Source organism: Eptesicus fuscus, chromosome 12 (genome assembly GCF_027574615.1).
Source record: "Eptesicus fuscus isolate TK198812 chromosome 12, DD_ASM_mEF_20220401, whole genome shotgun sequence".
Taxonomy (NCBI): Eukaryota; Metazoa; Chordata; class Mammalia; order Chiroptera; family Vespertilionidae; genus Eptesicus; species Eptesicus fuscus.
This window is the reverse complement of record NC_072484.1, coordinates 70,809,886-70,823,964: the sequence shown is the minus strand read 5'-3', so window position 1 is coordinate 70,823,964 and position 14,079 is coordinate 70,809,886. Positions and strand designations below refer to the sequence as shown.

General features: G+C 49.6%; 1 protein-coding gene across 2 annotated transcripts in view; it reads right to left on the bottom strand.

The window, feature by feature from the left end:
* Positions 1-14,079, bottom strand: part of PTPRT (protein tyrosine phosphatase receptor type T) — a 929,565-nt gene that overhangs the window by 48,142 nt on the left and 867,344 nt on the right. For both annotated transcript variants that reach the window (XM_054723794.1, XM_054723796.1), the window contains one exon: positions 11,405-11,492. In XM_054723794.1, coding sequence (XP_054579769.1) covers positions 11,405-11,492 — 88 coding nt within the window. The remainder of the gene's footprint in view (positions 1-11,404; positions 11,493-14,079) is intronic.

Genomic DNA, 14,079 nt, shown 5'->3' with positions numbered 1-14,079 from the left:
GGTCCCTCTCCTGGAGTCCGCGCAAGTGGTTGGTCCCCAGCCCCTGCAGTATTCTAGCCCAGAGAGTGGAACTTCCTGCGGGACATCTACCCAGCAGGGGTCACATAGGGCCCAGCATCTAACTCTGAGCTCGGGCCGTTAAGCTTTGTCACCAGAGGCTACAAAATCTGTAAGCCTTAAAAAAGTGAAAATGCATATTGTACTTTCACTCATTGGTCTCACTAATGACTTATCGATTCAAAAATGTCCTCTACTTACTGAGTTATGCTCCAGGGGTCTATAGCACTGGGAACAGAGATTCTGATGTGAAATGTTGAAAGGTAATTTTCTTTAATATACAAGGGAACTTAAAATCGGAAAGCCAAAATTATTAAAAACAAAAGGAAACAAACTTATTTCGTTCAATATTATTAAAGTTGAAAGTTGCCTCTAACCACCAGATGATGGTATTTGCCAACCTTCATTCCTTGAGAACCTACTATGTGCAGGCTTGTTGAGGGGATTCAGAAAGTGTTATGAAAGTGATACTCAAGCATAAGGAGTATCAAGCATAAGGAGACAGACTGTACTTAGAAGTGAAACCTCAAGATCTAAAAGTAGAGACTAGAGGGCTTCGTGGAGCGATATATGAATGAGGGATTAAAAGTGAGTAAGATTGTCCAGTGGACAATGAGCAAGGTCTTTCCATCAGAGGGACCTGCAAGGGGGAAGGCAGAGCTCCTGAAAAAGCAAGCACACTTCGAGCTGAGGAGTTCCTGTCTTATAAACATAGATTGTGAAGGGATTAGCAGTGGGAGAGGAGACAGAGGAGGTGGCCAGGCTAGATTACAGAGGGCTCGCCACGCCATACTTTGATGCAAGTAACCATTCCCTGGGTTCAGCAGGGCATCCACGTACAGACTCTGCATTCTGAGACTGTGAAAGGCTGTTTTAGTATGAAATGACAGGATTCATTCTTACATGATCTAACCTGTGGCAAGTGGGAATGTGAGGTATGAGGATGAGGTCAGATCTGGGTTTAAATCTTAGCTCCATCGTTTAGTATGTCAATTGATCTCTCTTAGCCTTGGGATCCTTAGCAAAATGGGGCCAATACTATATAGTTCACAGAATGCTGGGAGGATTGAAGGAGGAAATGCAGGCATGGAACGTGAAAGGACATTAAGAGAATGAAAAGACGAGCCACAGACTGAGAGAAAACATTTATAAAAGACATATCTGATCTATTGTATTCACAATATACAGAAATACTCTTAAAACTCAACAATAAGAAAAAAAATAACTCAGTTAAAAATGGGCAAAAGATCTGAACAGAGACCTCATCCAAAAAGATATGCAGATGAGAAGATGCATATCCCATATTTCATTAGGGGATTGCAAATTAAACACTGAGATACCTTTACACACCGACTAGAATGGCCCAATCGAGAACACTGACAGCACCAAATGCTGGAGAGGATGTGGAACAACAGGAACTCCCATTCATTGCTGGTGGGAATGCAAAATGCTTACTTAGGAAGACAGTTTCCTCTCAAACTAAACACGCTCTTACATGACCCAGCAATTGCTCTCTCTGGTATTTACACAAAGGAGTTGAGAGCTTATGTCCACACAAAACCTGCACATGAATGTTTATAGCAGCTTGATTCACAATTGCCAAAACCAAGATGTCCTCCAATAGGTGAATGGATAAACTGTACTATATCCATACAATGGAACAGTATTCAGTGATATATAGAAAGGAGGCATCAAGCCACGAAAAGACATGGAGGAACCTTAAACGCATACGGCCAAGTGAAAGGCGGTCTGAAAAGGCTTCACAGTGTGTAATTCTAACTCCATGGGATTCTGGGAAAGGCACAACTATGGAGACAGTGCAAAGATCAGCGGTTGCCAGGGACTTGGAGGGAGGGAGGAATAGGTGGAGGACAGGGCGTTTTTAGGGCAGTGAAACCATTCTGCATGATACGGTCATGGTGGACACATGTCATCATACACCAGTACATACCAAAGAACTGTACAACACAAAGAGTGAGCTCTACAAACTATGGACTTTCGTTAGTAACAATGGATCAATATTGTTTCATCCATTGGAACAAATGTATCTCACCAATTCAAGATGTTATAACAGGAAAACTGGATATGGGAGGGAGGGAGGAGGTGTATGGGGGCTCCCTGTGCATTCTGCTCAATTTTTCGGTAAATCTACAAGTGCTCTAAGAAGTGTTAGGACAGTGCTGGGTATACAGCAGGTGCTTAGTAAATGGTGGTTGTTGGCTGGATGTGAGGCAGGTTGTGCGCTGATGGCAGAGACTTAGCAACCTAGTGCTCCCATCTGCCCTTGGTCCCACATGTCTATTCACCTTGGTGCAGAGGCAAAGAGCTGTGTGTACTCACCAAAGGGCAGAACCCAGCCGCAGGTCCGCAGAAAGGCATTGCAAGGAGGAGCAGTGTCCTCATGGTTTATTTATTCCTTCTTGGAGATGCTAATATTATTCTGTGTCCCCTTCCTCGTCCAACTTTATATAATTAGAAGGATAAAAAATTGTGTTTATCCACACGCGCATGGAGAGAGATGGGGCAGCGGGCGGTGGGAAGGAGTTTACACAAGGTAATTTACAAGCAGCCCAGAACATTCATTATGCTCTATCTACACTTTGCAAGCTTGAAGAGCAGCTAAATTGGTACTCCTTGTTTGATATTCCAGACAAGGACTGAGAAGAGTCATACAGAGGAGAAGCGAGCTCCTCCACGGTGAGGGGAGGCGCGGGGCCTGGCTCCACCTGGCTCCCAGTTGAGGAGGGGGATGGGCAGGAACTGGCTGGTGGGGAGGAGACAACCGCTGGCAGCTGGTAGAGGGGAGACACAACTGCAAAGACTTGGAGATCCAAAGCCCCCCACCCCACCTCACCCCAAACGTAAATCCAGAGGCACAGAAACATCATCCCTCTGGAATCAATCTATGCCTGGTAGTTTCAGGACAGAGACCAGTGGTCTGTTGGCAAATGTTGAACAAACAGCTCCCTGAGGAGAAAAAGGCCCTGAGCTGCAACGTCTACCGATTTCTGTGCTATAAATACTCCCACCATGACTGATCTCCAGCTACCAACGTGGCCTCCCCTAGCTCAAAAATTCCTGAAAATGTAACCATCTGTTCTTGCAAGCTGGCGTGAACCGGCTCCAGGACACCACGGACAGAGAAGAAAGCCTTACTTCATGCACATGCCTTGTCTGATCTGAAGGTGTGGGACCCACTTCCCAGTGCAGCCTCATGCGCTGCCCCACACACACTACTCTAGCCTTCTTTCAGCTGCTCAAATGCATGATGTCTGCGGACCTCAGGGCCTTTGCACAGGTAAAGGAACACCCCAGCCCCATAAGGCTGGCGACATCTCATTCCTCAGCTCTCAGCTCAGTGTCCCTTCCGCAGGAAGTCTTCTGTGATCTCTCCTCCCCAGACCCTGAGAGCTCCCTGTGCTTTCCTTCTGCGCTTTCAGCAGTTCTATGTCTGGGTGGCTCTCCTCAGTTCCTACTTAAGGAAGGGCACCCTACTCACTACATGTGGGCCACAGAGCAGGTGCTCAACAATTATCTGTCCAAGAAACGAATTCATGTTTGTGTCTGAAAGGCTGAGAATGAGACAGGGACCGACCCCTTGCTTACAGCCATTCTGTTGATTTCAGGGACCCCAGGCTCTTTCCTGGACCCAAGGCTGGCAGAGTGTATCTGGATCCTGTGCTCGAATTCGTCCTCTCTCCACAGTAAACCCCTTATACCACCTGCAGACCCAGCCTGTCCTGTCCTAAAATTGGAAGCCGAATCTTGTGTCTAGTAGGAGAGAGGCAAGGGGTTGGATGGGCTCTGGAGGCAGACCCAGGTCTGTCACACACTAACTGTATCACCCTGGGCAAGTTATGCACCTTCCCTGAGCCTCAGTTTACCCAATTATAACATCAAAATCACATCTACCTTAGCAGAGGTATAAGAGGGGACATATAAAAACACCTGGGGTGGTGTAAGACATCAGCATAAATGTATACATTCAGTTTGACTATTATTCTCGAACAGTGGTTTTCACAATATATTCCCATGACCAGTAGCATCAACAACATCTGGAAACATGTTAGAAATGCAAATTCCTGAGCCGTAGCCTAGACCCGCTGAATGAGACACTCCGAGGCGGGGCCCAGCATCTGTGTGTTAACGAGTCCTGCAGGAGATTCTGATCCCTCCCACTCAGGGTTGAAAGCTCAGACCAATGTCCAGTTATTTAGCACAGAGGTGCCCTGGCCATTCACTTCACTTTGTCCTGAGAAAGACCAAAGTTCTTACTGGAACTGGGCCATGAGACCAGAACCTACCTGTGCGAGGTATGAGGTCTAGGAATTTCTTCACCTGTGTGGAGTAAGATGTCCCAGGGACTACTCTAGAAGCCTATGGATGCTATGCCATTAGCTTCTCATTGTAACCCTGTGAGGTCTATATCATCACCCTGTTTTATGAATGAGAACCTCAGGCTCCCGGAAGTTTAACAACTCAGGAGAAGGTACAAGGGTGAAAGCTTTCTTGAAGAGTGCGGGTTCCCTACCCTTCCTGGAACCCCAAGACCCGTTCCTCCACACCTCTTCCAGGCCAGTTCTCACCCCAACTCTGTCCCAGCCATTGTGTTCCCAGGCACACCGGAGGACTGGGCTCAGTTTCCTCCTTTGCACAATTCTACCTCTCAAAGCAAATCACAACTCCTCGCCGTCCACCCCCTGCCCCCTCAGCAGCAAAGGTCACCCAATGAGTCACTCTTCTCAAGTCACATCCACTCAAAGAGAGGGTCACTTCCAGGGTGGGGCTGGGAGAGACTGTCCTTGGGATACCTGATTCTCTTTCTTCCTGTCTCCTGGGCACAGAGGAGGGTAAAGAAAAGGTGCAATTTGTCAGAGAAAAGAGATTTGGCTCATTACGATGAACTGTGGAGCTGAAAAATCATTTTCTAGAAGAACTGGAGATGTTCATGCATCCTCTTGCACGAGTGGATGGGGAGGGGGCAGGGGATTCCACCGAGGCTGCCCGGGCACCTCAATGAAGCGAAAGGTCTGCATATTCAGTCTGGATTGAATTACTGTTATCAAGAGAGAGGTGGCGTGGGGAGGAGAGCGAAACAGGAACCTTCGTGCACCTCCCTGTCCCAGCAATTCCGTGGTGGCTGAGGCTGGGCAGCTCCCCCTGCAGGGCACTCTGGGGCAGCAGTTAGACTGTTAGAGGGACAGGGCTCATCTGATGAACTTCTTGTTTCCGCCTATGCAGGCCAAGCCCATATCCGACGAGGGAAACTTTCAAGAAAGAGGCTTCGTATTTGAATTCCTCCAGAAACAGAATCTCAGGCAAGGATTTGAGTGCATTGAGTTGATTTGGGAGGCGATCCCAGGAAACATCGGGAGATGAGAAGTGAGAGGGAGAAAGGAAGGAATCCAATAAGGGGGAGTCATCCAGCGAGTGACCACTGTAGACACCTGGGCTTGGTCCTTTCAGGAACTCTGGTCGAGAGTGCAGAACCCGACCCTCCGGGTATCAGACTCGGGAGAGGGAGCTGGGGAACTTATACACCCACCCCCATAAGTCATTAGTTGGGGACTGATGCTGGGGAAACAATATCCTGGCAGCCCTGGCCGGCCCTGCAAGCAGGCGGAGAGGCTCCAGTGCAGGCAAGCCCACTGATGAACAGGCTGCTCAGCACCAGGGTCTGTCGGGCCCAGGCCAGCGCCACCCTCAGAGCCCACAAAACAACAACAACAAACCAACAAAAGGGTTGGGAGCACTGAACGAAGCCTCCATCTTGTCACCCCAGCTCGATTCCCCAGAAACCAGCAGAGAAATCTGCTGGGAGGAAAGGCCCCTGGGTCTGCTTGGACCCCGAGTTCCTCCCTGGGAGTGAGGACAGCCTCTCTGAAGAGCTGGCCCCAGGCTGCCATCTGTTCTGAGGTTGAGCCTTAGCATGTTCTTCCCCTCCCCCAAAGCATGATGTGCCTCGATGCAAAGGGACCCTGGGCAGGCAGCACGAGGTGTCCAGGCAGCCCGAGGCCAGAGCCCTGGTCATGGCTGCCCTACAGAGGCCCTGTGTGACCCTGCTGACCTCTGGACCATCGCTTCTTGCCTGTGGACTCAAAGGTCTGAGACTAAGTCTCGTCGAGGACTACAGTCTGCGCACCAGATTCAATGCTCATTCACCTTTGCATTGAGAGATGAGACACTGAGGGTCAGAGAGAGGAAGTGCCCTTGTGGAAGGTCATGAATGAGGTGAAGGGCGGAACTGAGACCAGCTTCGGGTCTGCCTGACCCACGTCCAATACTCGAGTCCAGCTGAGCCCAGGGGCTTGTGTTGAATTAGGAGGAAATAAGCCTAGAAAACGTACTGGCACCTGGTTCTCTTGTCCGGGAGGCTGACCTCTGTGGACAAGGTTGGAGGTTCTCAAACGTGAACGGGCATCCGTGTCACCTGGAGAGCTTTGAGAAACACAGCTAGCTGGGCCTCCCCCCAGGATTTGATTCAGGAGGTTTGGGTGGGGCCCAGGAACGAGCATTTCCAACAAACTCCCAGGTGACGCCGTGCTGCTGCTCTGGGGCCCACACTGTGGGAGGCACTGGACTCGGTCTGCTGATTCCTTGTCCTCTGGCTCCTGGTGGGGTTTAGCCACGGGAAAGCACAGGCAGCAGGTGGGACAAAGAGAAAGGTGGGCCATCAAGGCACTTCTCCTTCTGCTCCCTGGGTGGGTCCCCAGGGACATGATTTAGTCATGTTTCTCTGGATCCTGGTCGCCTCTCCTTACTGAGTCCTCTGGCCTGGGCGTAGCATTAGCCCCAGGGTGTTGCACCATTCCGGTGTCTCCCTGCTCCTTTATAAAAACTCACATCATTAAATCTCCCCAAATCCCCTTATTTGAGGGTCCCATCTGTTTCCTGGTGGGACCCTGCCTGATTCCGGAAGGGAAGCCTCATTTTGTAAATCTGAAACCCCCCAAGATCTCCTCTCCTGGGTGTAATTTCCTCTTCTAGAACTGCCCCATGGGGAATGCTCTGGTGTTCTTGAAATTTCCTCTTGTTCACAGTCCCCGCCCTGAGCTACTTGAAAGCAAAGAGCCCTCTGTTCTGTTTTCCCCATTCATTTCCTCCCCTTTCACTTCCTTTTCATCCCCAGTCCCTGGAAACCCCACGGTCTCTATTGCTAAATTCTAAACAGAATCATGTGGAAGAAAGGGCTTATTTGGCCGAGGTTTCTCTTTCATTGTTTCATTTGCAGGCAGTGCCCTGCCTCCTTCTCTTTCCCGCTAATCTTTCCCTTCTCCCCGGCCTGGGCCTTGTCCTCCACTCCAGCCCCTCGGGGTTCCTTAAGATGCTAATTACACCTGGTTTTCCTCTTGTGCCAGGAATATTTTTAATTATCAAGCCCCGCAGACTTTGCCTTCGGGAGGGACACCTACAAGGGCAGGAAGACGTCCTGTTCCCCAGGACGTTTCTCTTTACCGTTCTCATTGCAACTCCAGGACTTCTCTTTTCTTCCCAGGTTCCCTGTATGTCCTGCACGGCTTTAGAATCCACTGGTGACCTTGGCACTGTCCCTGCTTCAGCCCTGATTTGTTGCAGAATCAGGGACCCTTAAACTAGAAAGGAGACTCAGGTTTATTTAAGCCCACCCAGGTGGGGTCATGAGGTGTATGAATTCCCTCTGCCTCCGTCTGGGTTTCCCCAGAAGTAGATGTAAGATGAGGATTGCAGTGTGAGGAGTTGACATAGGAGGAGAGGGGTCACCCGGGGAAAGGGGACAGGGAGACAGCCCAGAGGAGGCCACCCAGAGAGAGTGCGTGTTCAAGGCCATTCCTACCGTGGGCAACTGCAGCCACTTCCCCGGGGATTCAGGAAAAGGTGTGAAATACACACCCAGGGTGAGGAGCTGGGCTATTTCATGGTCCAGGGGGAGCCTGCCTTGTGCATGGACCGAGCATCCTGCCCAGCTTTGGAGAAAGTCCTCAGGCAAAGAGACGCAGACAGGGCAGGATGAGGGCAAGCAAGGGAGACGCCTTGGACACTTCAGGGAGGCGCTTGCTCTCAGGGTTGTGCAGGTGCAAGGTCAACGGCTGAGAAGGAGGAACCTCTTTGAACGTTGCAGACTGGGTGTCTCGCCCGCCTTCCCCTCATCCTGGCCCTGGATGCTGGTACTGCTAGCTGACGTCGCTGCACAGTGAGGTGGTGAGGCCGTGGGCTGTGGGTGGGACTCAGCACCTTCTGCACCCCAGTGGCAGAAGTCTAACCCCTTCATTGTTCTCACTGCTGCCTGGGATCCAGCCCCTGTTCTGTTCATTTAGGTTCACTGCCTTCTTCCTCACTAAGAGACATTACTTGGATGTCACTCCAAGAATCATCCTGATCCCACCTTCCTCCATCCATCCTTTTTTGGGTGTTCTCTATTTTATTTGGGAAGCCAGAGGGAGAGACCCACGGTTCAAGGCCTGTGGGGTCTTGCGGAGAATCCGTGTTTTCCAACATTCATTCCTATTCATTGAGCACCAACTCTATGGCAGTTTTGGGGACACAGAAGCACAAGACAATCATGGTCCTGCTGTCACAGAGCATCTACTTTTGTGAGGGAGTCAGGCAGTCAACCGAGAGTCATCCAAATGCCTCCAACATCACAATGAGGAGGAGAGTTAAGGAAAAGTGCTCTAGGAGTGAATGATGGGGTTGTGCGCATATTCAAAAGGTCTGAAGCATTCCCTGAGGAAGTGGTGACTGAGCTAAGATCTAAAGAAAAAGTAGAATTAGTAGAACAAAGAGAGGAGGAAAAGACACTCTGATAGAGAGAACCAATGTGCAAAGGCCCCGAGGCACAGATGATCCTGGAAAGCTCCAGGGGCTGAAGGAAGGCCAGTGTACCCTGGAGAGGAGACCATTATGATGAGGACACAGTGGGAAACGAGACCTGAGAGGTGGCTAAGAGACTGTGGACCAGGCGTGCTCATGAGCAAAGGGCAAAGTTTTCAGTAGGAAGATGACATGATCCAATGCAGGTCCCTCTGGCTTCTGTCAGAGATCAGACAGGTAGAAAGTTGGGGACAAAGATGGATATGGAGCAACCAGGAAGGAAGCCGGGCAGAGACCAGGTGAGAGCCGGTGATGGCGTGGGCAAAGGTGCTGAGAGCAGAGGGTGAGCAGTGGGGTCTGGAGAGATACATAGCTTTGTGTGGCCCCTCATCCTTGACCCGCACAAGCTTTGGCCCTGATACCTGACCCAGCCTGGGTATCCCTGTCTCTCAGGAAGGCAGGGTCTCTTGTCTGAGCACAGTCATCTATTTTTTCTTGTCTGCACAACACCTCTGGGAGGAAAACATCATTGTACCCATTTTACAGACAGATGATTAAAGCTTAGAGTGATCACATAATGTCTCACAGCCTATAATTTAGTGACCATATCTGGACTCACAATCTAATAGGGGGAACAGACATGTGACCCGGTATTTTAGGGCTCGGTCCTCGAGCAGAGGATGGTTGGAGTGAGCAGCCACATGTGCCCCAAGTGGGAGCCCCCTGGGAGCAGAGGCCCAGGGTCCCACAGGGCCTGGCTCACAGGATGCCCACACATCATAGGTCTCAACACGCATTTCCTGATTGTTTGAATCTCTCTTTCCAATGCTTCGCTTGCAAGAAATCTTGCTGTCTGCATTACTATCATCCAACAGATAAATTACAAATGTTTTTGATTAGTTCTGCCATTCATAGCCCATTCCTAAATCAGCACAGGAAACAGCTAAGCTGAAACTTCTGCCTCCTTCTTCCTTGACAAGCTGCCTGTATCTTACTCTTTCTCTCTCCAAGCTTTTTCTTAGGCAATGTCTAGACAGTTAACAAAACACTGAGCTGTGCTAGAAATAATCTGTTATGCATGATCTTTTTTTCTTTTTCTTTTTGGATGAGCTGGGTTACCCTGAGAGCTGAGGCCAAGGAATGCTATGCACCCTTGGTGACATGTCAAAGGTCCAGGTTGGCTATACCGTGGCAGACAAAAGCTGCTGTAGACTTCTGTTCTAATGAGAATATGTACTCAGCATTTTGCACGAGGTAACTTTGTCCTCTCTGTACCTGTTGCGTGGAAGGTTGCACACACCAATATTTGACAGTGATCATACTTGTGTGTGTGACCTGATATTTAGTTAAATGGCAGCCTGTCTCTCTCCCTCTTCTCTAGGAACCCTACCATGTACCGTCACACACAAGTATTGTTACTGACTTTGTTCAGGCCTCACCATCCCTTGCTGGGACCAGTGCAGTAGCCTCTTGACTGGTCCCTCCGTTTCCTGCCTCTCCCAATCTAATCTACCCTCCCAATCATCTATCCGATAGATCTTTCCAAAATGGACATCTGATCATGCCTCCCTCCCCAACTGGCTTATTCCATGACCCACATGGGTATTCAGTGAATTCTGGTTAAAATGTGGTGGGATGATACATCCACCACACTGCTTATCAGTGACTCTGAGAAAGTTAACTCCACGCTATGAGTAGGATGATGTTAGGCACTGAGGCCAAGGGTTCTATGTACCTTCTTTCAACGACCCTATCTCTGTTATTATCGTCATTTTAAAGGTGAGGAAGTGAAGCTTGGAGAGGCCAGGAAACCTGCTCCGGGTCCCAGAGCCGGGACAGAAGCCGGGCAGTTTGACTGCAGAGGCTCCACCCCCGTCAGGGCTGCCTAGAGCTCATTGCCAAGCAAAGTAATGTCCTTCTATGCCTCCTCGAGCTCCACGCCAAACATGTTTGCCCCCTGCAGGCTCAGTGCCAACAAATGCCTGTGCCAATACAGCCCTGAGCAGCAGGCACTCACCTTAGAGCCTCTGCCCCACGGGCAGTGGGGTCTGGCAGAAGTCATGATGCCCTAAGCTCAAAGCTTCTGGCTCCTTCCGGGCATCAATCCTTGCTTGGGACTCTGCCTTCTTAGAGGAGCACTATTCTCTCGCCTGGGTGTTCTCAGCCCCTCCCTCATGGGTTGGATCTTGCTTGTACCCCGAGTGACTTCTAAGGCGGGCCTCTGCATTAGAAGAACTGCTGGGAACAGGAAGGATTCCCGTGCCTGGGCTTCCTCCCCAACCTGAGCAATTCTTGAGCAGTGGGCAATGCCAGACCAGACGCAGCTTCCGGAGGCTTCCTGGATCTACTCTGCTTGGACCCCGCTTCCCACCTGCCTGCTGGGTCTGAGATCAGCCATGCTCTGTCACGCAGGCTGAAATACAGCTCCCAGCTTGGAATGTTGACCCAAAGCTGGAAATATCAAGGATTACTTGACAACAAATTCTAAGTAAATAATAGTAATGGCTTGGTTTCCTCTGTGTCCCTAAAGCCTGGGGCCTCCCAGAAGGGCACTTACAGGATATGATGTTTCCATATCGATTCTTGTTGCGATTTTCATCCTCCTTGGCTGTGTCCCATGAAGCCGTCTGCCCCTCTGGTAAGGCCTACAAAGAAAGGACGGAGTGGTTAGGATGGCCAGAGATAGAAGCTCTATGCAGGTGAAGATGAACCAGTGGGCAAACAACACCCGCTGTGATGGGTCACTCAGCATAAAGGGCTGTGTGGTGGTGGATGGGGCCTGGGAAGAACATAGATTGGGCCCCTCCATGGCCTTATTTCCTCCTTCATTGGCTCAAATGCTACTGAGGTCTTCTGTGTGCCATGGCCCAAATCTGGTCCAGTAGGAGAATCATTCATTCATTCATTTGACAGATATTTATTGTGTCCCTAATGTGTGGTTGGCACTCTTCTATGTACTTGGGACACAGAGGAATAAACTAAGTGCCCCTTGAACGTCCAGTCCATGGGGAGATGCAGCAAATGAACCAGAAAACATATAACTTTAGATGGTGGAAACTGTTATGAAGAAAATGAAGCTTGGAGAAGGGATAGTGATAGAGGATTATTTCAGATTACATCGTCTGGGAGGGCTTCTCTGAGAAGGTACTATCTAAGCTATGATGTGAAAAGCCACTCAGACCAAGAAATGTAGCAAGCACTTTCCAGGCAGAGGGGACAGCAGATGCAAAGATGATAACCAAGGACCACAACCAAGGATGAGGCAGGGAGAGCAGTGACAGGAGCACCCGGAGAGGCTGGGAGAGTTAGGATTAGAGGGGGCACTGCGGTCACTGGTAACCAGCTGGGTGTTACTCTAAGTGTAATGGGAAACCATCGGAGGGTTTTGAGCAGGGGAGTTACCGGATATAATTTGTGTTTTACAAAGTACATTCTGGCTCACATATGAAATACATGCTCAGGGAGATCAAATAAGCAGTTGCTGCAATAGTCCAGGTAAGAGATGATGGTACCTTGGGCCCTTGTATCAGGATGGTGGCAGTGGATGCAGGAGAACTGAATATTTTCAGTTGAAGTGTGTAGGTTTTGGTTCAGGAGCAGACTCACTGCTTTTGAAAGAAACAAGGATCTGAATATGAGACGGTATTTGGGAGGCAATCCTAAGAAGCCTGGGTGTAAGAGTCGGGGAAGTGAGACGATCAAGGGAAGAAAGTCAACATAGGGTTCATCAACGAACAGGTTACCACTGTGTGCCTGGGGCTTAATGCCACGGGCCCATTTCCTTCTCCTACCAGAGGGAGAAGGGAGTTGGGTGTTTATCCACCAATTTCCATCTATCATTTGTTGAGGACGACTCTTAGGAACTCCCTTAATGTCCTGCCTTGCTCCGTAGGCAGGGTGTGCACATTCTCTTGTGCTGAGGAAGTCCTCAGGAAAAAAGTCACAGGAGCTTCCAGGAGGCAGGCATTGGGAACACTGTGTGGAGGGGATATGGGAAGGTCACCAACATATCCACTGTGGACGTGGACTGTGAAGGAGAGAGGGATGAAGGCTGAGGCCCAGACTGTTGGCTCGGAGAACTGAGCGGAGAGCCATGAAGTCACTGAGATGGAGAAGAAACACTAGGGAGAAACAGGATTGGGAGGCAAGAATTAAGTGTGTTTTGGGTACATAAAGGGCTTAGAACAGTGCCTAGCACTTGCTGAGTACTATGTGCTTCTTAACGTGTTCAAAACAATAAGAACAACAGTAGCCGAAGCGGCCACGTTTGAGATGACTATTCGACATCCAAGCGAAGATGTTGAGCAGGAAGTTGGACAAAGAGGTTCAGAGTCAGAGACTGGGGGAGGAAAGAGATGGGAGTCATCAGTTTAAGAGGAGAAAGACAAGTAAACGACCATATGGAATGACTTAACAGAGTTATGAGCCAAGTGTTATGGAAACACAGGGAGGGTATAGTTAGTTATCTCAAAGAGAAGGAAGCTGGGCATTTAAGGGAGCGGGGACAGTTTTAGCGAAGCTACAGCAGCATGAAGGTTGGGCAACATTTGGACTAGTGTTCCCACCCCCTGCTTGTGGCCCTTGCACTACTCCTGGGATGGAATTTGCAATTATCTTCAGTCTACACAGGTCCTTGTTAGCAATGCAGGGCAAAGGAGCACCCACGCACCTCAATACACCAGCCTTGCCTTTGCCCATCTATTCCTTGCTAGGTCCATCCTGAGCAAGGAGGAATCTGTATCCTGCTTGGTCAGAAATTCAGCCATTCAGCGGGCCACGTTTGACAGAATAGGCAGGACCACTGACTATAAAAATCCCAGCCCATGCATGATGCCCCCTTTCTTGCTTCTAGTCTCCTAAGTGTTAAGCCAACTCGGCTGGGTCATTTTTAGAGCAGAAGATGGCATTTTTTTTTCTATAATGGGCCAGATAGTACACAGTTTGGGTTCTGTTGTAATTACTCCTACTCAACTCCCCTGTCGTAGAGTGAAAGCACTTGCAGACAAAATGCAAACAAATGGGCATGGCTTCATTCCAATAAAACTATATTCACAAAAACAGGTGTTGGATTTAGCCTATGGCTGTCATTTGCTGACTTTTGTTCTAGAAGGATGACCATGATCCTCAACTATGCAGCAGTTGGGTAGGTAGAATTGTTGCCCATTCCAGACGGAATGGAGATGAGGTGGGAGGTCCCTGCCTGGGCTTCCTGAGCTAAGTTATGTTCCCCAA